We start from the raw sequence: 21,072 nt of genomic DNA on the forward strand, positions 1-21,072 counted from the left end.
TGTGGCTTTGTAACAGCTCTCTCGCTGTTTCAGCAGTTCCACTGCTGGATTATTTTTTTCCGCCTGAGGACGATTGCTTGTGTTGCGATCGAAACGTCGTGATTTATTATTTTAAAAAATATTTTTCTACCTACGTGACTTTACCGAAATAACCAACGAGTATGAATAAAAGCTTAAAATCAAGATCAACCCCCCTCATAGCCTTAACAGACTCTTGGGGGCAAGTGCTGTTAGCGAGCACCTATGAAGGTCAACACGACACACACGAGCGTTGGGTGGCCATCACTACGCCCGACCGCCTTTGTCTCCCCAGTGGCGATGTTTACGCACCGCGCTCGGTACTAATTTAGAGGCTGAGACAACACACACACACACGCACACGAACGCTGGCCGTGAAGCAGCCTTGATTCGCCGCGGTGCTGCTTGATTTGCCGTTGGCTTGGCTCCTGTGTTGAAATTCCGCGGCCAACAGCATCAGCGGCAAGCGGCCTTGGCTCGCGCACTTGGCGAGAGACGGCAATTTCCACTCCCGTTTGTGCAACATCCGTGAATCTCGACGGACACCTAGTGGCCTACGCTTGCCAGCTCGCGATCATCTCTCCGTGTTTCTCTCTCCTCTCTTCGTCAATCATCTCCCACTCTCTCTCTTTCTCTCTCATCTCGCACTCTCTCTCTCATCTCTCTCTCTCTCATCTCGCACTCTCATCTCCCACTCTCTCTCATCTCTCATCTCCCACTCTCTCTCTCTCTTATATCGCTCTCTCTCTCTCGCTCTCATCTCGCTCTCTCATCTCGCACTCTCTCTCATCTCGCACTCTCTCTTTCATCTCTCTCTCTCTCATCTCGCACTCTCATCCCCCACTCTCTCTCTCTCTTATCTCGCTCTCTCTTTCGCTCTCATCTTGCTCTCTCATCTCGCACTCTCTCTCATCTCGCACTCTCTCTTTCATATCTCTCTCTCATCTCGCACTCTCATCTCCCACTCTCTCTCTCATCTCCCACTCTCTCTCTCTCTCTCTTATCTCGCTCTCTCTCTCGCTCTCATCTCGCTCTCTCGTGACCTCCTCCTGCACAGGAGACTCGTTTGCCACATTGGCAGATTCCCACCTATTTGTTGTGTTCTCGTCGTTGTTGTTGAGGTTTCGTCTCATTACCCGTTGCCCCTCTTTGCTGAGGACATCTTCTCGACCATCTGCCACGTGGTGCGCGGCACACCATATCCAGTACACCTCCTGTATCTTCCTGTTGTGCTGGCCAAGTGTCCACCTCCTCCTCCGGAGAGCGTCGACCCAGCGTCACCACCCCCCCCCCACGCGCAATACGCCAGATTTTAAATTGACAAAAAAACAATATCAGAATCAGAACAATTATTTAGACTGGAGGAGGAATCCGATGAGCTATGAAGCTCTTTTTCACAGATGTCCACTAAGGGGCCGGGTCAGAACGTTGCAACAACAAACAGCACAGACACGCGATAGGAGTGCAAAGTATAGAGAAAGTAAATAAATCACAAAAATTAATATTATTTGGTTCTTTCGGTAAAATCACTTATATGTTTTCTATCTACGTGACATTACCGAAAAAACTAAGAATATGAATTCCTGCAGTCACGAACGTTTTAAATGAAATTTTACAACACAAAAACATCTACAAATCAAACTGAACCATGTTTACCTAATCAGCCTTAATAATCGGACCCTAAGCAGGATTCAGCCTGACTAGTGCTTGGATGGGTGACGGTTAATTATCATCCGCTCCCCGCGTTTGAAGTAACTCTTTAACGCATGGTCGATGATAATTAATTATAGATTTGAAGTTTTCGTGACTGCAAGGACTCATTGATTTTTTCGGTAAAGTCACGCAGGAAAAAAAAATAATTAAATTACGACGTTTCGGGCGCAACACACGCTTAAGTGTGTGAAAGCGGTGTGCTTTCGCTACATTGTCCTCACCTGAAGAAGGACGCTTGTGTTGCGCCCGAAACGTCGTGATTTAATTTATTTAAAATTTTTACCTACGTGACTTTACCGTAAAAACCAAAGAGTATGAATCCTTGCAGTCACGAAAACTTAAAATTGACAATTAATTATCATCGCCCATGCGCTAAAGAGTTTCTTATTTCGTGGGCTGCTGCGGCGCTACATTGAGTCAGCAGAGGGCGACGTAGCAAAGTCGATTGCTGTGCTGTACTGCACAGAAGGCCAACGCCCGCCTATGCTCCCTGACCAGTCCCAATAGTTTCCACTCGCCACTCAGAGACGGTGACTTCTTCACTGAAGGCTCCCTGACCCCGCACCCATCAACCCGCGCACCCATTCGGAGTGAAGGTCTCTTCATCCAACGGTAGATTGGACCCCTCAGCCTGATGCATTAAGACCCCCCCCCCCCCACCCCCTGCCGCCCCTCCAGGCTCCGTATTATTCATGAAGCCCGGTTGGAAGAAAAGCTGAGTGGCTCATTGAGCGTTCTGTTTTTGATTCGCGAAATACAATTTCTGACATTCTGAAAGCGCTGATCAGCGTCTCCTCGTTGCCTAGAAGTCCTGCAGTCGTCTCGGCAGGAGGCCCCCAAGATATTCGCCAGCGCTCACCGAGAGCAAGTTTTGTTTTTTTATATGATGAGGCCACGAGGTTTAAGACTTCTGATTCATTCACTGCGACCACGACTCGACTATCCATCCATACATCGCATCAGCCGGTGTATCCCACCCATCACAAACAAACTCATTTACGGGCAGATTTGTCGAGCCATCGCTGTGCAAATATTGACGTGACGCACGAACGCCCCCCCCCGCCGCACACAACAACCCCACCCCCCCCCCGAGGTGTCAATGTAATTCAAACGTTGTTTGCACATCCCTCCCAGGATTGCGTTCCCAGCCTCCCCGTTATCTGCTCCGTGTACGCGTGGTGGGAGCGATGGGGGGGGAGGGGATTGGTGGTGGGGGGGCATGCCCCCCCACCCCGCATCAACCCACCCTTCCGTTGCGAGTCAACAAAGGAAAACAAAATGCGGCAATCGTCGTTACCGCTAACTGAGATATTTACAGGCCACGAACGGCCGTACCCCCCCCCCCCCACTCATTACGAGTGGATAACACAACACGAACACAACATACGCACATATATATATCCCGTCTAAGTACACATTCACGCGGGTGTTAATTGGATTTATAAATTACACGATTAACGTCTAGCTTCTGCCGATAATGTTTGTAAACAAGCTTTTACATATTTTTTTGGTGTTTTTTTTTGTTGGCGTGTTAGGGTCATCGTGGACCGCGTCTCACTCGGCGAGATGTGAGCCACTGAACGCTCCTCGCGTTTGTTTTCGGGGAGCGGTGGTGCAGCGGTTAGCGCTTGCACTGCTGCGCTACGAACCCTGACGGACCACAGTTCGATTCCCGCTCACGGCTACCAAACACCGTTGACGATTATCTGAACCGTTCCTGGGCCTCGCCTAGGTCGACTCAGCCTCATAAAACGAGTACCCGGTGCGGTGTGTAAGCATCGCCACCGGGGATACAAATGCGGCCGGGCATGGTGGTGGCCACTCACCCCCATGTGCATCGTATGGGCCTTAATAGGTGCTCGCTAACAGCACTTGCCCCAACGATATGTTAAGGCTACGCAGGTGATCGTTGTGTGTTTCTCAACAGCGAATATTAGTCTAACTATTCATACGCCTATTTAAAATCTCGTTCTACCACAAACTTTTTTTTTTAAACATTTCCATTTAGCTTCCCATGTTGTTAAATGAGATGCCATAGTGGCGAGACGTTAACCACCTCACCTGGTCTAGAGGAGGTTGTGGGTTCGATCCCAACCCTGACGCCTGCTGCTGTATATTTGGAGTTTGCGTGTATCTCTCCCCATGGTCTCGTGGATGTATATCCGGTTCATTGTTTCCATTCCACATTTCAAATCAACACCACGCGTTTTTAGTATTTGTCTGCCCTAAATTTCCACGTTGAAAAAGCCACTTCGTCCCGGCGCGTCTCCATTCATTGTGTTGAGCACTGCGTGCAGTCTTTGATCGCCGCTCGCCCTCCGTCCCGACACGTCTCCATTCATTGTGTTGAGCACTGCGTGCAGTCTTTGATCACCGCTCCTCCTCCCTCCCGATACGTTTACATTCATTGGCTACCACAGCCTGATAAGCTCTCCACCACCCCCCTCTCCACCTCCCTTCAACTTGCTTATACGGGATTACATCTTGAATCATTGCTTCACTTGATGCAGCTAATTCGGCTGTGACGGTCCCACCTGATGACGGAGACTATTTTTATGTTTTGTTTTATTTTACTTTCATTAATTTTAATGTTTTACCTACGTGACTTTACCGAAAACAAACCTAAGAATATAATGAGGAGCTATATCGCTCAGCGGGCCATACCTGGTAAAATAAAATAGACATTTTTAAATTTCAGACTGTCTACTCGACAGACCTGCTCTCCACCTGAGGACGGCTGCTTGCGTTGTAGCCGAAACGTCGTGAGAATTATTTTATTATGTTTTATTTTTATTATTTTATTATTTCCATTCTACGTGACTTTACCGAAAGAACCAAGAAGAAGAGAAATTATTTAGTGATATAGAGTGCAGTCTCCAACGCTCACCACGTGTGGAGGGGTGAGAGTGAGTGGAGGGGGGTGGAGGGAGCTGGGGGGGGGGTCTCTTCCCTGCCATGATGTCTCCGCGGGACATTTATCCGCATCTCCTGTCTGTTGCCTTCCTTTGCACGATGTTTGCACGGCGGCTGTTTGCACGACAGAGTGTGTGTGTGTGCTGGCTGTATGTACAATGCTGAAGGGATCTACGGATGTTGTATGTTTGCTGGCGTGTGCTCGGGATTACAAAATCCTCCCATCCGACCGCAATATCTCAAATGTGATATGGATAAGCGTGTAGATGTGTGCGCGTGTGTGCTTGCTTATACTATTGTGTGTGTGTGTGTTTCGACCGGTGAATATGTGTGGTGATGAAGTGGGGAGCACTGGTGGTGAGTCTGACAGTCACCTCCAGTCACTTAACCCGTAACGCCTGGCTCTGTCCCTAAACCAGTGGCTCGCTTCACGTGACGGCCTCAGTGGGTACCTAGCCTGGCACAAGCGCCGTGAGGACATCACCCGCACTTATTGGCAATGGGTGGCTTATAAATATTTGTCTGTGCTTTATACGTGTGTGTGTGTGTGATTGAGCGGTGGCGCGATGGTTAGCGCAGTGCGCTACGATCCCGGCGACCCAATTTCGATTCCCGCTCACGGCCAAATCCAGTGACGATAATCTGAACCGGTCCTGGGTCTCCCCTAGGTCGACTCAGCCTCGAAAGAGTACCCGGTGTGGCGTGTAAACATCACTACTGGGGAGACAAAGGCGGCTAGGCGTGGTGTTCGCTATTGACCCCCCCCCCGTGTGCCGTGCCGGCCTTCATCGATGCTCAGTGAGACAGCGACTGCTCCTGGAGCCCACGGAGACACGCAACCGTAGTCCTGTAGCGCCCCCTGGTGGGGAGTGGCGAGTCGGGGAGTGGCTTTACAACTGGCCACTTTTGCTCCACGGTCTCCACGTTTCACCCCCCCCCCCTAATGCACCCCTCCACGCATCTACCCCCCACCCTATAAATCTGGTTCCACAATGAACTGGCCACCTTAGCTCCACGGTCTCCACGCTTCTCCCCCCATCCCTTTCCCTCCGCCACCCACCTCTCCCCGCATCCGCAACGATCCAGAAGAGAATCTCACCACAAGATCCGAGCTCCTGTCCACGACCTGATGATGCTGGAATGCAATTCGTGGTGAAACGCCGTTAACGAAGCTCATTGTCCGCCTTGACCCGCATCGAATGCACAAACCATGGCAGCAGATGCGGATACACCTGATGCACAGATGGAAAATTAAAAAAAACTCTGCAGTGCGTGACTGTGGTCATCCAGAAAAGACCGTACAACGACAACAACATATCATGACGCAATGCCCGATCCACAAATACGAAGGAGACATCGCAACGATACACAACTCCACTGCTCCTGATGCAGTTATCTGGGCTAGACCACCCGAAACGTGAAACTGTAGTGACCGCTCTGGATCTATACATCAGCCATCCGGAAGAAGAAGCAGACCGAACCTAAATATTGTGAGATTCCTCTCCGACAACAACAACGCCATCGGTGGTGATGTTACAGAAGCGGTAATAGATTTGGCCGCGTTTGATTCATGTCGTGCCACTTTGATTCGTTGGCCGTGTCGGGTGGAGGAAGAGATTCCACGACACACATTTTAAAAACGCGACCTAACCCAAAAAAAGGAAACCGATTACGAATCGCATTCGTCTTAAAAGGCTACTATACAAAAAAAAACCAGTACGTGTACTGTGTGTCCACCGCTGGTGGGAGTTGAATGACCCACACGTGGCCACGCTGCACACTGCCGGTTGTAATCTCGAGCTGCGCGTGGCTGCCGCGTGTTTATCCAGCGCCGTGGAGGCAGCAGCCAGGGTTGGTGGATCACCGCACGAATGGAGTGAAACGTCCTTCCCGTGGCCGTCGAGAAGGAGCCACACCCCGGATGGCCGGACAGCAAACTGTGGACCCCATCTGTTCCGTCTGCACGGGATCGAGTGTTGTCCTCTCGCATGAGTGGGGTTTCTCTTGGCGCTTAGGTTTCCTTACACGCGCAAACGCTCGCTGGTTGGCCAACAACGCCTCAACACGTAGAGGGCCATAGAACTTAGAGATGTGAATGTGGTGCCGCCTGCCCGCTCCGTCTGTGGTTCTTCCTCGTTCCTCTGAGTCGTCCCCTCGCTCGCTCTCTCGGTGTCGTGGAGAGCGAGGAGCGAACACTTTGCGGCAGTGGCACAGCGTTACGAGTTGACATTACGATTTGATAAATGAACCCCGATTGTGCATGTTTTTTGTTTGTTTGTTTTTTGTTTTGTGCAGACATCTCTACACCCGAGAACCGGGTGCGACGCACGGGGGGGCGATCGCGGCACGGGTTTTAACCCCCCGGGTTTCCAAAGTTGCTCTGGCTCAGTCTCTCCGACAGAGCCCCTTTATGGACCCCACTGCCTCGCCGCTTGCAAGGCCCCTGGTGACCCCTGGTGGCCCCTGGTGGGCCCTGGTGGCCTTTAGTGCGGCCCCTGACGTGTGCCCCCCCCCCTCCCTGACAATACACACAAGTGAGAAGACCCCTAACCCCAACCCCCCATCATCATCGTCGTGCTGTCAAAGCCACAATGGTTTCAAATGTGACGGCCCTCAACACTGATGATGTCTCATCGGTGAAAGTGACCCCCCCCCCCCCGCTGAGAATGAGTGAATAAAACTGCGCCGAGCCACAGGAGAGGGTCCTCCCTGTGGCCGCTAGAGGACGCCACGGGGCAGTCGCTGCCCTCTCCTTCCGCGCACCGCTCCGACTCGGGACCGGGCCAGGCCGGGCCAGGTGTGGTGGAGAACATCCCTAAGGGGACCTCGTTTAGTGGAGATGGAGTGAAGTGGGATTAGGGGGAGGAGGGGGGGGGTCGCGAGTCTCCTCGGGGCCCAATGAAATCCCTCGCCGCAGCCCGCTAACCCCACGCTCTGACTGCGTGTTCCCGACGACCACGACGACAGGAACGCGTCCCCGGGGGAGGCTCTCACGAGCCGAGGTGGGCAGGATGCAGGCGGGGCGCGCCGTGTGGCGGGGTCGTTCGGACGGATCGATGCGTCTTGGGCAGGCCTGCGTCTAGCAGTTGATTGACCAAGGCTGGTGACAGTGATGATGAGTAATGGTTGCTGCCAGGTGGTGATGATGACGGCGGCGGCGGTGAGCGCGCAAGCGCTACGCACGTGGGATGACATGGGTTCGATTCCAGGCCACGAACAACGTGTGTGTGTATACACGTTGAACTTCTTTCGCACCGTACGTGGCCAACCGTGCCAATCGCACCGGTCGTACTGGCGAGTGAGACGAGAACCGTCACCTGGGGTGTGGTGTGCAAATATCATTGGTGGGGAAACAAAGGCGGTCGGGCTGGCCGTGCTGTTGCTCACACTTCCCCTCGTGCACCATTACAGTCTTCAGGGTTTGCTCGTTACAACAACACTCACCCCAACAGCCGCCGTCGACTATAGGGAGGGTTTTTTTTGCCTTTTATGGTGCTTTGCGATGACTTCTGTTGATAAAGTTGGTGTGGGGTGTCTAAATCATCACGGGGAAGACAAAGGCGGCCGGGCTCGTCGTTGGCCACCCATCTCCTCGTCGTGTCGTGTCGGTGATCATAGTTGCTCGCTCACAGCACTTGCCCCGACAAAGTGAAGGCTATACGGGGGATCTGTGTCTTTGTAGATGCTTGGACGCTGGCGATGTTCGAGGTGGTGGTGTAATCTTGAGCTGGTGTTACCGAGAGGACTGAAGGTGGCAGTCGTGGGAATTGCTGATCAAGAGACTGTCACTGATAATGATGATGGTGGTGGGTGTTCGTAGTTCAAGCCTGAGTTGGTGTGACGGATAGGCCTGGTGGTCATCGTGGTGTGATTGCTGTGTAGTGCTATCTTGAGAGCTGCGGTTTTTTGTGTTTCGTTTGTTGTGCTTCCCGCGCACCTCCGATGAGCACTTTTGGCTACGTACGGTGCGAAAGAAGTTCAACATACACAGGCGGTAGCAGCGTTGATGCTGGTGGTAGTAGTAGTAGTAGGGCTCATACCTGTCAACCCAAACGGTTTACCCCGTATTCTTGTACAGCAAGATTGAGTGTTCAGCTCCATACGGCGGTACAGCCGTTTCAATAGGGCAACACAATGCGGTCTATTTGTTTGTGTTCCTCGCTTGCGATGGGACTGTGCAGGATGAACGTTGAGATTTATAAGGGCACGGGGGTGGCCAGTAAGGTCTGAATTGATATGTAACAGGATAAGGGCACCGACAAGGGGTTGACGGGTTTGAGGGCTTGGTGGTGGCGATTGGTGGCCGTGGTTTCAGGCTGGAGACGCGGTCTTGGCGCTCCCGCGTGGCAGCATTGGAGAATTTCGATTTAAAGCTTTCGTGACTGCAGGGATTCATCTTCTTGGTTATTTCGGTAAAGTCACGTAGAATGGAAATAATAAAATAATACAAAATAAAACAATTCTTACGACGTTTCGTCCACAACGCAAGCAGCCGTCCTCAGGTGAAGAACAGGTCTGTCGAGAACACAGCGTCTGAATGAAATACCCCAGGCTTGGAGCGACAATTTAAGCTGGGTTGGAGGGGGGGAGAGAGCGACTTGACAAAAAGAATTTGCATATCAAGAGGAATTTAGCATATTTATGGGAAATGCAGATATGCGATTAGTACTACTTGTGAAATGCGTAGGAGGTTTATCGAAAGAACCAAGAAGAAGCATTGGAGAAGCTGATGGCACAGCCTCGGCTGGGATCAGACGACGGACCGGGCTATCGGTTCCCACAGCGGGCGGAGGTCTTTGCCGCTCGCCTCGCCCATGTGGTCTTTGTTTGGGTGCAACTGTGGTAGCTGCCTCAAAAAAAAACCCTCCCCGCTCTGTGCCCCCACCACCCACCCACCCCACCAACTTGTCCGAGACGCCAGGCGTCGCGCCTGCCTCGGGTAACGTGGCTTTTATGGGAAAATGTGGTTTACGGGTCTGGCCACAACTCTAATGAGAGACAAACCGAGAGCCGTGGCCACTGAAAAGGGAACCCGACATTCACTCTTGAAAAACGCGGGGCCATTACGGCATTACAAAGTCGAGGCTTTATACGGGGGAATAATGCCCTTCATATGGTATCCATTTGCTGTAATTGCCATTCAGAGGCAGACATGATCATTCCAATATACACGGCTGCTGCATTACGGGCTTGAAGATATTTTTATTATTATTTTAGCGTGTGTTCAAATTCCTTTATTTTGGGATGCGTTAGCGCTTTAGTAGTAAAACTCAGCGAGGTGTGTGCGTGAGTCCGTGTGTGTGTGTGTGTGCGCGCGTATGTGTGTGTTGGTCTCTAGCACGCACTTCACGTAGCCTCAAAGTGCACCTGGCCTGGCACAAGCGCCGTGGGGACGTCACCGTCAGTCAGTGGCGAATGGCGGGCATTGTTGTGTGTGTGCGTGTGTCTTTGTACGCGTGTGTGTGGGTGTACGCGTGTGTGTGTGTTTATGCGTGTGTGTGTGTGTTTGTGTTTATGCGTGTGTACGCGTGTGTGCGCGTGCGTGCGTGTGTGTGTGCGTGTGTACGCGTGTGTTTGTGTTTATGTGTGTGCGTGCGTGTGTTGTTGTACGTGTGTGTGTGTACACGTGTGTGTACGCGTGTGTGTGCGTGAACGCGTGTTAGGGCAAGTGCTGTTAGCGAGCACCTATGAAGGCCGGAACGGCACACGAGGGGGTGAGTGGCCAGCCCCACGCCCGGTCGCCTTTGTCTCCCCAGTGTCAATGTTTACACATCGGATTAGATACTCATTTGAGGCTGAGTCGACCTAGAGGAGGCCCAGGACCGGTTCAGACAATCGTCACTGGTGTTGGCCCTGAGCAGGAATCGAACTCGGCACGGCGGGTTCGTAGCGCAGCGTAGCGCTAACCACTACACCACCGCTCCCCACAGCCTGTCAAAGGCTATAAGGGAGATCTTCGTGTTTGTCTTTTGTCCCTGTGTTTCTGTCTGTGTGTGTTTGTCTAATCCACCCCTTAACGCCCTTAATGCTAATTACTACACAGGGACCTGCGTGCAAGAATCTTCAGTAAACTCCGACGCAAAAATGACAACCTACCCCCTGAGTGTCAACACAGGCAACTTGTGTTTATTGTTGCTGTTGCTGCTGCTGCTACTGCCGTTGCTGTTGCATTAAGCTTTGCGCAGCGTAAACAGAACCGCGTTCATGAATGACCTCCAAAGTGCACACAAAAACCAACCTCCGTCCCAAATTGTAACGCGGCCTCTACGCTCCAATGCTTGAGAACACGCGTGTGTGTCTGCGTGTGTGTCTCTGTGTTTGTGTCAGTGTGGGGAGCGGTGGTGCAGCGGTTAGCGCTAGGCTGCGCTACGAACCCGGCGACCCGAGTTCGATTCCCGCTCACGGCCAACACCGGTGGCCATTATCTGAAACGGTCATGGGCCTTCCCTAGGTCGACTCAGCCTCAAATGAGCACCTGGTACGGTGTGTAAAAACATCGCCACTGGAAAGACAAAGGCGGTCGGGCGTGGTGCTGGCCACCCACCCCTCGTGTGCCGTGCCGGCCTTCATAGGTGCTCGCTAACAGCACTTGCCCCACACTCTATTAAGGCTGTACGAATGATCTTTGTCTTTGTGTCAGCGTGCTCACGTGTGTGTGTCAGTGTGCACGTGTGTGTGTCAGTGTGCACGTGTGTGTGTGTGTGCGCGACCAGCCAGCGGCGATGGCGAAGTGGATAGTCCACTACGCTACGGATCCGGCAACCCGAGTAGTTTCCCGCACAAGACCAATGTGACGAATATATGAACCGGTCCTGGGCCTCTCTGAGGTCGACTCAGCCTAAAATTAGTCCCTGGGCCATCATGTAAACATCGCTACTAGGGAGACAAAGACGGCCGGGCGTGGTGCTGACCACAATACCCGCCCGTGTGCTGTATCGTCCTAAATAGGTGCTCGCTAACAGCAATTTGCACCAATAGTCTGTTAAAGGATAAACGGGGGATCTTTGTCGTGTGTGTGCTCGTGTGCCCGCCGTTGTCGGTGCTCGCTGACCACACTTGCCTCGACTATTCTGTACCAGGCTATGGACGCCACCGTGGCGAGATGTTGACTACCTCGCCTTGTATACAGGAGGTCGTGGGTTCAACCCACAGATCCGTACGCCTGTGTAAAATGTGGAGTTTGCGTGTGCTCCCCGTGGTCGCGTAGATTTTTCTCCGGTGTCCCTCCGGTTTTTCCCTCCAAATTTAGAATGAGCATCACGCGTTTAAGGGCATCCAGCTGCTAATACGTGTCCACACGGTGAGCAACCAACTTCGTTGAGCCATCAGACGTTGGCCAGGTCGCTCCTATATAGGTCAGTGGATCTTACCTGGTAAAATACAAAAAAATAGTTGAAGTATGTTTTTCTGTTTTATTTTAATACGGGTGGGTTGGTTGGTGGGTGGGTGGGTTGGTGGGTTGGTGGGTGGGTGGGTGGGTTGGTGGGTTGGTGGGTGGGTGGGTTGGTGGGTGGGTGGGTTGGTGGGAAGATTGGTGGGTTGGTGGGTTGGTGGGTGGGTTGGTTGGTTGGTTGGTGGGTGAGTGGGTTGGTGGGTGGGTGGGTTGGTGGGTGGGTTGGTGGGTGGGTGGGTTGGTGGGTGGGTGGGTTGGTGGGTGGGTGGGTTGGTGGGTGGGTGGGTGGGTGGGTGGGTTGGTGGGTGGGTGGGTGGGTTGGTGGGTGGGTTTGTTGGTGGGTGAGTGGGTTGGTGGGTGGGTGGGTGGATGGGTGGATGGGTGGGTTGGTGGGTGGGTGGGTTGGTGGGGGGTGGTTGGATTGGTGGGTGGGTGGGTTGGTTGGTGGGTGAGTGGGTTGGTGGGTGGGTTGGTGGGTGGGTTGGTGGGTTGGTGGGTGGGTGGGTGGGTGGGTGGGTGGGTTGGTGGGTGGGTTGGTGGGTGGGTGGGTGGGTTGGTGGGTGGGTGGGTTGGTGGGTGGGTTGGTTGGTGAGTGGGTTGGTGGGTGGGTGGGTGGGTGGATGGGTGGATGGGTGGGTTGGTGGGTGGGTGGGTGGGTTGGTGGGTGGGTTGGTGGGGGGTGGTTGGATTGGTGGGTGGGTGGGTGGGTTGGTGGGTGGGTGGATTGGTGGGTGGGTTGGATCGTTGTGTGTGTGTGCGTTCACTCGCGCGCATCGGAGCGAGCCCAGGTAGACTCCCTCGGTCGCCGCTCGCAATCCCCGCACTCTTTTTTTTTAGCCCGTCTTCGCTGCGCCACGCGCGTGTTGAAGCGGCTCCGCTGATCGCGCCGTGGGATATCGCGGGGATCAGCTCTCGTTAGGCGCTTTGAAGCATTTACTGCTACAGACAAAAAAAATAAGAAATAAAACCCGCGCGCCGTGGAGTGGTGGCTGCCAAATACATGGGGTGGTGGCGGTGGTGGTGGTGGTGGAAGTACAAGGAGGAGATCCTGAGTGATATGTTATAATAATAATGTCAACTGTTAATACTACGACGCAGCCGTCGCACAGACTCTTGGAGGGAGAACGCTTCACGAATTTGCGAGAGAGAGGGAGAGTGGTCGACTCAGAGGCGCGAGGAGGAGAAACGGCAGACGAGCGAGGCGACGAGGAGCCGGCGCTACCAAAAAAAAATTGCCCAAGCTCTGCGGTCCTTCATACATTTCACGTGGGAGGTGACACCGGAGCAACCGGAGGAAACCCACGCGTGCGAGGGAACAACACTCGATCCCATACAGATGGAACAGATGGGAGTCCACCATTTGTTTTGCACCGCCTTCTCCTAGAAAGCGAGGGGGCACGGCACCTTCTCGGCGCATACGGCCATGGAGTTTCACAACGTGTGCCTGCTCCACCAACCCTCGTTACTGCCCCCACAGCGTTGGTTTACAGGCAGCCACGCGCGTAGCCACCACCGTCTGGTTGCTGGTAGTGTTGAAGTGGATGGTGGTGATGGTGGTGATTAAGTCGATCGTGTTGGTGGTGGTGGTGGTGGTTATACGAGAGGTGGTGGTGTCGTTGGTAGGAATAGCGGCGCGCGAGGCATGGAGAATGGGTGAACGTGCGTGCGTGTGTGTGCATGTACGTGTGTGCGTGTGTCTACGTGCGTGTGTGTGTCTACGTGTGGGGAGCGATAGTGCAGCGGTTAGCGCGCTGCGCTATGAACCCGGCGACACGAGTTCGATTCCCACTCACGGCCAACACCAGTGACGATTATCTGAACCGGTCCCGGGCCTCCCCTAGGTCGACTCAACCTCAAATGAGTACCTGGTGCGGTGTGTAAACATTGCCACTAGGGAGACAAAGGCGGTCGGGCGTGTTGCTGGCCACCCACACCCTCGTGTACCGTTCCGGCCTTCATAGGTGCTCGCTAACAGCACTTGCCCCTACAGTCTGTTAAGGCTATACGGGGGATCTTTGTCTTTGTATGTGGGGAGCGGTGCCGCAGCTTTTATCGCGCTGTGCCACGAAACCAGCGACTCGAGTTTGATTTCCGCTAATGATCAAAACCAGTGGCGGATATTTAAACAGGTCCTGGGCCTCCGAAGTCTAGATCGACTCAGCCCTAAAACGTGTACCTGGTGCGGTGTGTAAACATCGCCACGGGGGAGACAAAGGCGGCCGAGGGTGGTGCTGGCCACACACCCGCTTCGTTTGCCGTCGCGGCCTTCTTAGGTGCTCGCTAACAGCACTTGCCCCGACAGTCTGTTAAGGCTATACGGGCGACCTTTGTCTTAGCGTAGAGTGGGTTAGTGCGGACTTGGGATGGGTGGGGAAGAGGAGGAGGAGGAGGGATGGCGGGGAGGCACGGGGTGGGGTGGTATTTTTCCTGTTTAATGTTACTTGTGCCATGTGTTTTGCCCGCGCGCTTCAAAGGACCAAATAAAAGAGCGAAATGCGAACCAGAGGCAGAGGCAGCCCCATTCCTCCGCACCCGCGGCTCAGCCAGCTGGGACAAATCTCTGAAAACTGTTTGTAATGTGTAAACGGATTAGCCGTGCCGGAACATCTTAGGAATTGCGATAGATACACTGGGCCAAACTTTTCCTAAACGTGGCTCTTCACGTTTACTAGAGTTATTTATTTGTGTGTGTGTGTGTGGATTGGATGCGCAAGCGGTTTATTTATTTGTGGATAAAATTGCGCACCCCCCCCACCCTAACACGCCGCCATATGAATGTGGAATTTCCCTACCACCAAACTCAGGGTTATAAACAACGCAGCAATGTTCATTTGAGCAGGAAATCGGTACGATTTTGTGAACAGGTAACTTCGCTCGCTCCCTGAGTTGGCGGCTCGGTGCTCGCAGCTTTGGGGGAGAAAAGAACATCACGGATGGTATCATCGTAGAGCCCCAATGGTCGACACATCGCTGGATCTGAGATCCACTGGGCCGCCGTTTCGAGTCAATGTCCCGATGCGGCAGGCTGAAACAACGGTGAAAGTTTCTTAAAAGTCCTCAACCCCCCCCTCCCCCGCCGCTGTCTACTCAGCAACCAGAACCACGCCCGGCCGCCTTTGTCTCCCAAGTGGCTGATGTTGTTTGCACAGCACGCCAGGTGTTCGTTTAAGGCTGAGTCGACGGGGTTTTCCGCTTGCCGCTTCCTATTGTACTGGAACACACTAAGACAAAGATGCCCCATATAGCCTCCGACACACTGTTTGGGGAAAGTGCTGACGAGCGAGCACCTATGAAGGTGGGTGGCCAACACCACGCCCGCCCGACATTGTCTGATATTGTTAACACATCACACCTGGTACTCATTTAATTAAAATTTGAGTCGACCTAGGTGGGGGGGGGGGGGTGGAGGCCCAGGATCGGTTCTAAATATTCGCCACTGTCATTTGGTCGTGAACGGGAGTAGAACCTCGGTCCGATCGGCGAGCGGAGTTTCCGCGCTAACCACTGCGCCACCGCTCCCCACTGCGCCACCGCTCCCCACCCCCTCTCCCCCGCCACTCCACGCGGTCGCTTGCAACCGCCCAATCCCCGTCGCTGCACAGCTGGGAAGGTCGACTTTTGTTTCGCTTTGAAACTATTAAAGGGCTTATTATTATTACTAGACTCGGCTTAAAATACATGACACAAATTGTGTTTAAGTCGCGTGACGCGTGCTGTGCGTGGTTTGAGTCGCCGTAATTCTGTTGGCTTCGTGTTTTTTTTATTTATTTGGTTCTTCGTTACTGCTGCTGAACCACAAATCCAACAGCCCCCCCCCTCCCCCGCAAAAAAAAACTCCAAGCGGCCAGCAACAAGCAGCACAATTGAAGGTGGTTCATATAATTGAGCGCGGATGTTGTTATTGTTGTTGTTGTAAGAACTTGGTGGGGTGGGGAGAAAGAGACGAGTGGGATGGGGGAATCGAAAAGTAGAGCAGTTCTAGGAGAGAAGTGAGGTGACCTGCAGTGTGGTGAGTGGGTGAGTGCGCGGGTGAGTGAGTGCGTGGGTGAATGAATGCGTGGGTGAGTGAGTGCGTGGGTGAGTGAGTGCGTGGGTGAGTGAGTGCGTGGGTGAGTGAGTAAGTGCGTGGGTGAGTGAGTGCGTGGGTGAGTGAGTGCGTGGGTGAGTGAGTGCATGGGTGAATGAGTGGATGGGTAAGTCAGTGGATGAGTGAGTGAGTGATTGGATGGGTGAGTCAGTGGATGAGTGAGTGAGTGGATGGGAGTGAGCGGTTTGGTAGATGAGCGAGTGGATGAGTAGGTGGGTGGGTGAGTGAATGAGTGGATGGGTGAATCAGTGGATGAGTGAGTGGATGGGTGTGTTAGCGGTTGGGTGGATGAGTCAGTGGATGAGTGGGTGGGTAGGTGGGTGAGTGGGTCAATGAGTGAGTGGATGAGTGAGGGGGTGGGTGAGTGAGTGGGTGGGTGAGTGAGTGGGTGGGTGAGTGGGTGAATGAGTGGGTGGGTAGGTGAGTGGGTGAGTGAGTTGGTGGATGAGTGAGTGTGGATGAGTGAGTGGGTGGGTGATTGGGTGAGTGAGTGGGGTAATGAGTGAGTGGATGGGTGGGTGGGTGCATGGGCGGAGTTTGGGGGGGAGGCACGGGGAGGCAATGCCCCTCCCAATCTGGACACCTTTATTAATTTATTTTCAGTAGTTTACAATAAAGATCAAAACTAATTAATGATATGCTCCTCCGATTCCTAATGTGAGGGATAAAGCGAACCCCTGCTCCCCAAAATATAGACATCAAACTTCGCCTATGGGTGGGTGAAGTAGGGGGTGGATGGGTGTGTGAGTGCTTGGGTAGATGAGCGAGTCGGTGGGTGAGTGGGCGAGTGAGTGGGTGAATGAGTGAGAGGATGAGTGGGTGGGTGGGTGGGTGAGAGGATGAGTGGGTGGGTGGATGGGTGAGTGAGTGGGTGAATGAGAGGGTGAATGAATGAGTGGACGGGTGAGTGAGTATGTGGGTTGCTTTGACTTACGGTGTGTTGGTGGTGGTTGAACGCAGCGTGGATGAGATGAAACAGAGCCTGGGAGACCGAGTCCTCAATCAATGAGGGTAGAGGGATCAATGCCTGAAGTCCACAGGAACAGTTGTCCACGGTAGTAGCAATGGAATAGCGATACGCAGGCGACTGACCGCCTGTGAGCGGGTGACTGGAGTGAATTGTGAGTGGTGTCATTGTCCTGGTTATGAATGTAACACCTTTAAGATGGTGATGATTATGATAATGATAAAGTACTGCCCTGCCAATCAGCTGCTGGATGAATGCCTCCTCACACCGTGTGGGTCGTGGGAGTCGTTTGACCAGACATCACCGCGCTGGTTGTATCAAATCTTTCATTGTTTATATTCTCAAAACGAACCTCAGGGTTATTTTGCGTTACGTATCGTCGACTTCAGAACCCATATCTTCGTGTTACGATTATTTATATTCAAATATCCATATGAAGAGATGGTAGTTGCCTATAAACAGCTGGCAGTTGATTGAAGCAAGCCTGGCTCTGTTGAAGAGGCACTAAATGTCGAAATCGTTCCGGACCCGACCCTTGCTTGTTTTGAATCAATGCTGCTGAAACGATGATGCACTCCCAGAAGGCCTTGGGGCCTATGGGTTGTGAACGAAATAGTTTCGCATGGTTTTTTATGTCGTCTGCTTATCTGCTTATCTAACCTGCCCGGCCTCTCTACGTGCTGTAAAGAAAGGCCATTGTCTGAAACGTCGCCTTTTAAAATATATATTTTTTTCATTTCAAGACATTTGTTGACAAAATGTGTTGAGTGTGTGTTGTTGTTTGTGCATCGCTACCAACGCAGCAGCAGCAATCACCGTATAATGTATTGTATTGTGTTTTGGTGTGCGTTGGTGGCGGCGGGGAGCATATAAGTACAGCACAACATTGTACGCCGCCGTCCGCTGCCGCCAACACCGTGATAGCCAGCCCCGCTCAGGACACCAACCTCACGATCGCATCGCCTTGTTCACCACGTTTGGCTGCAAGCCGGAGTCGAACCCGTGCTGTGATTTTACGGTGGCGGCTGCGTGCGTCCTCGAACGCAGAAAAATTAGCACCGCCTCCACCGGTCATCCCAGCACTCCTCCTCGCGCATTGCTCCCTCTGCTATCGACTCTGCCTCACCCCCCCCCCCTAGCCTCCACGGCCCCCAATATGCCCCCTTTTAGGGGTCACGTTCGTGCTTGGAATCACGTTGACGGAGGGACCGGGGGCCAGGTGGCTCAGTGGTTTAAGCGAGCCGCTCGCAATTGGGGGAGTTCAAATTCTGGTGTGGGGCTTCATTCATTCACGCGCCCTGTGGTGGCTACGCTGCACGTGGCCTCTGATTCAGCACCGTGGAAGGATGCAGCGAGGGTTGGTGGATCACCGCACGACATGTTTGCCAATCTTTCACCCCCGTGGGTGTCGGGGAGCAGCCGTATAAACCTTGCTCGCCAGGAAAAGGCAAAGTGCGGACTGATGGGATTAGAGTTTGTATGTATTTATTTACGTTGAATTTCTTTCGAACCGTACACATACAACCCTTCCCGCCCTCTGCCCCCCCCCTCACCCCCTCCTTGGACGCGTGGGTTTCTCAGGGTGCTCCAGATTCTCCTCCCACCTGTACATTATGGAAACTCATTAATTGGATGAAAACATCTTCGTATATAGAGGACTGCAGAGCTTGGGCAATTATTGTTGGCGCCGGCTGCCTTCCAGCTTTGTCTGTGATTCCTCATTGATGCGATTGGCATGAACTACGACATTATGATTATTAATATCATCTCTCAGGGGTCGATACAATGAGTACCACTTTTTTGGGGAAAACCCAATAGTGGTTGTCCTACGAATAGACTCGCGCCTGCCACTGGCTCAAGACTGTACAAATAAGTCGAGCGTCGTCTCGATGTTCATTTGAACAGGAAATCACCTAGACTTTTGCCTCTCCAAAGGGGAACACGTGAAAGCAGTCAAGTGGGCTTTGGCAGGGCACGTGACGACGAGAAGGAGCGATGGCCAGTGGTCAAGAAGCATGGCGGAGTGGCAGGCAAGGGGATGGATGGAACGCGTCCGAGAGGACGTCGTCCCGCGGGGCTAGGAGATGGAGCGATCGGTTGGGTGATTACATCGCAAGAATAATCGTGAGCATCCAGCAGCGGATTGACCAATGCTCGCGATGATTTACGTCCATCTCTTAGCTGGTCCCCTTTGCTGCTAAACGTGTGTCCCCCCCCCACCCCCCCGGTTAAAGGGGGGTGGGTGAGGTCAAAAGATTCCATCTCCTTCACAATGCAGGCAGCGGAACGCATTTTGACATCAAACACTCCCTCGCGCACGCGTGCGTGTGTGCGTGCGCGCGTGTGCGTATTTATGTGCGTGCGCGTGTGTGCGCTGCGCGCGTGCGTGTGTGCGCGTGTATTTATGCGTGTGCGTGTGTGTGTTAAAATAATAATAAAATATACACAATAATCTAAACACGTACACACGCACACAAACACAGCAACAGATTGTGAAGACTTCACAGATGTTTCTCGTTACCCGGCCCGACGCAGCTGCGAGGGCCGTGATTTGACAGCAGATTTTGTTTGTTAGATACTCGCCACTAAAAAAAAAATTGAGGGGGGCTGGTGGTTGGTTGGTGATAGCAAGGGGGGGGGGGCAGGGGAGGGAGAGAGGGAAAGAGGGAGGGAGAGAGAGGGAGATGGATTGGGGGAGAGAGGCGTGAGTAACGGGTTCCGCATGCGGGAGCTTCAATCGCAAATGCGTTTGCGTTGTCGCGTTGAAATCACTCGGTATTGCGCGCCCTTGTGAGTGTGTGTGTGTGTCCGTGTGTGTGCAGGTGTGTCCAGGTGTATGTGTGTGTATGTGTGATAATCACCGTTCGCCACGTGCTGCCACAAACACACGTATCCCGCATACCCAAACAGCTTTAGTTTGGCCAGGTCGAGGGGGCTACACGGGCTCGGCACGGGCTAGAGGAGTGTTGTACAGAAGGACGTGGAGCTGAGTGATCTTGCAGATGACTGGTGTCAACGGTGTCAAGATCGGCCTCTGTGGAGGAGGTTCGTGAAGGACGTTGCTACTCTGCGGTTGGAGGCAATCGCCCTCCAACAACAGCAGAGGGCTGAGGAGCGACGCTCACAACAACGAGTGGAGCGTCGGGTAGATAAATGGCAGCAAGTTGGTGGGGTGCACAGGTTGTGCCTCTGCCAGTCATCTCAGTCGGTCAACCCATGGCACCTAGGTCTGTCCCGTGACCTCCTGCCAGTGAGCTTTCGACACTCCACATGGCCTCAATGTGCACGTAGCCTGGCACAAAAGCGCCGTGGTGATGCCACCGCCATGCAGTGGTGAACGGCGGTTGTGTGTGAGCACGTGTCGGTGGGGAGTAGTTATTCGATTCCCGCTCACGGACAAAATCAGTGACAAATATTTGAACCGGTCTTGGGGCCCTCCCCTAGGTCAACTCAGCCTTTAAAATGAGTACCTTGTGCGGTGTGTAAACAAACATCAGCACACAGGTGCCGCCGCTGCCGCTGCTGCTGCTCGCTAACAGCACTTGCCCCAAGGCTATACGGTGGGGGGGGGGGACCTTTGCCTTTGTGAGAAATGTCAGAAATCGTCATCGCCCCTTCGATCGCCACGCCCTTCCACGTGCGATGGATGGAGGCATCGTCGCTACGGAGCGTTTCAAAGACGCGAACAGCACTGCGCCCGCGAGCCTAATTACGGCCAGATGTTCTTCTCCGCACCTAAAAAAAAAACCACACACGCGCGCGCACACAAATAATGATTAAATGTAATCTTTTAAAAATGTTCAATGAAGTCGTTTATTTGTAAAAACAAATGCTAACACAAATGTACGTGTTTACGTGAGATTAAACACGACGCCCGGGTGCCATCGTTGTGACCACTACATTCGTCTCCGCATGAAAGCCCTTGATTATTTTCTCCTTGCATTTTTTTTCTCTTCCCCGTAAAGGTGCGAATCTAATTAT

At 53.0% G+C, this 21,072-nt stretch overlaps 1 protein-coding gene across 7 annotated transcripts in view; it reads right to left on the reverse strand.

The window, feature by feature from the left end:
• Window positions 1-21,072, reverse strand: part of LOC144937589 (dachshund homolog 1-like) — a 259,425-nt gene that overhangs the window by 21,314 nt on the left and 217,039 nt on the right. Inside the window, exon 13 of one of the 7 annotated variants that reach the window (XM_078864904.1) lies at window positions 19,718-20,826. The exons of the other annotated variants lie outside the window; for them this stretch is intronic. Within the exon in view, the coding sequence (XP_078721030.1) occupies window positions 20,801-20,826 (26 nt within the window). The 3' untranslated portion in view covers window positions 19,718-20,800. Of the gene's footprint in view, window positions 1-19,717; window positions 20,827-21,072 lie in introns of those variants that run through there. 7 annotated transcript variants of the gene reach the window in all.

Source organism: Lampetra fluviatilis, chromosome 19 (assembly GCF_964198595.1).
Source record: "Lampetra fluviatilis chromosome 19, kcLamFluv1.1, whole genome shotgun sequence".
Classification (NCBI taxonomy): domain Eukaryota; kingdom Metazoa; phylum Chordata; class Hyperoartia; order Petromyzontiformes; family Petromyzontidae; genus Lampetra; species Lampetra fluviatilis.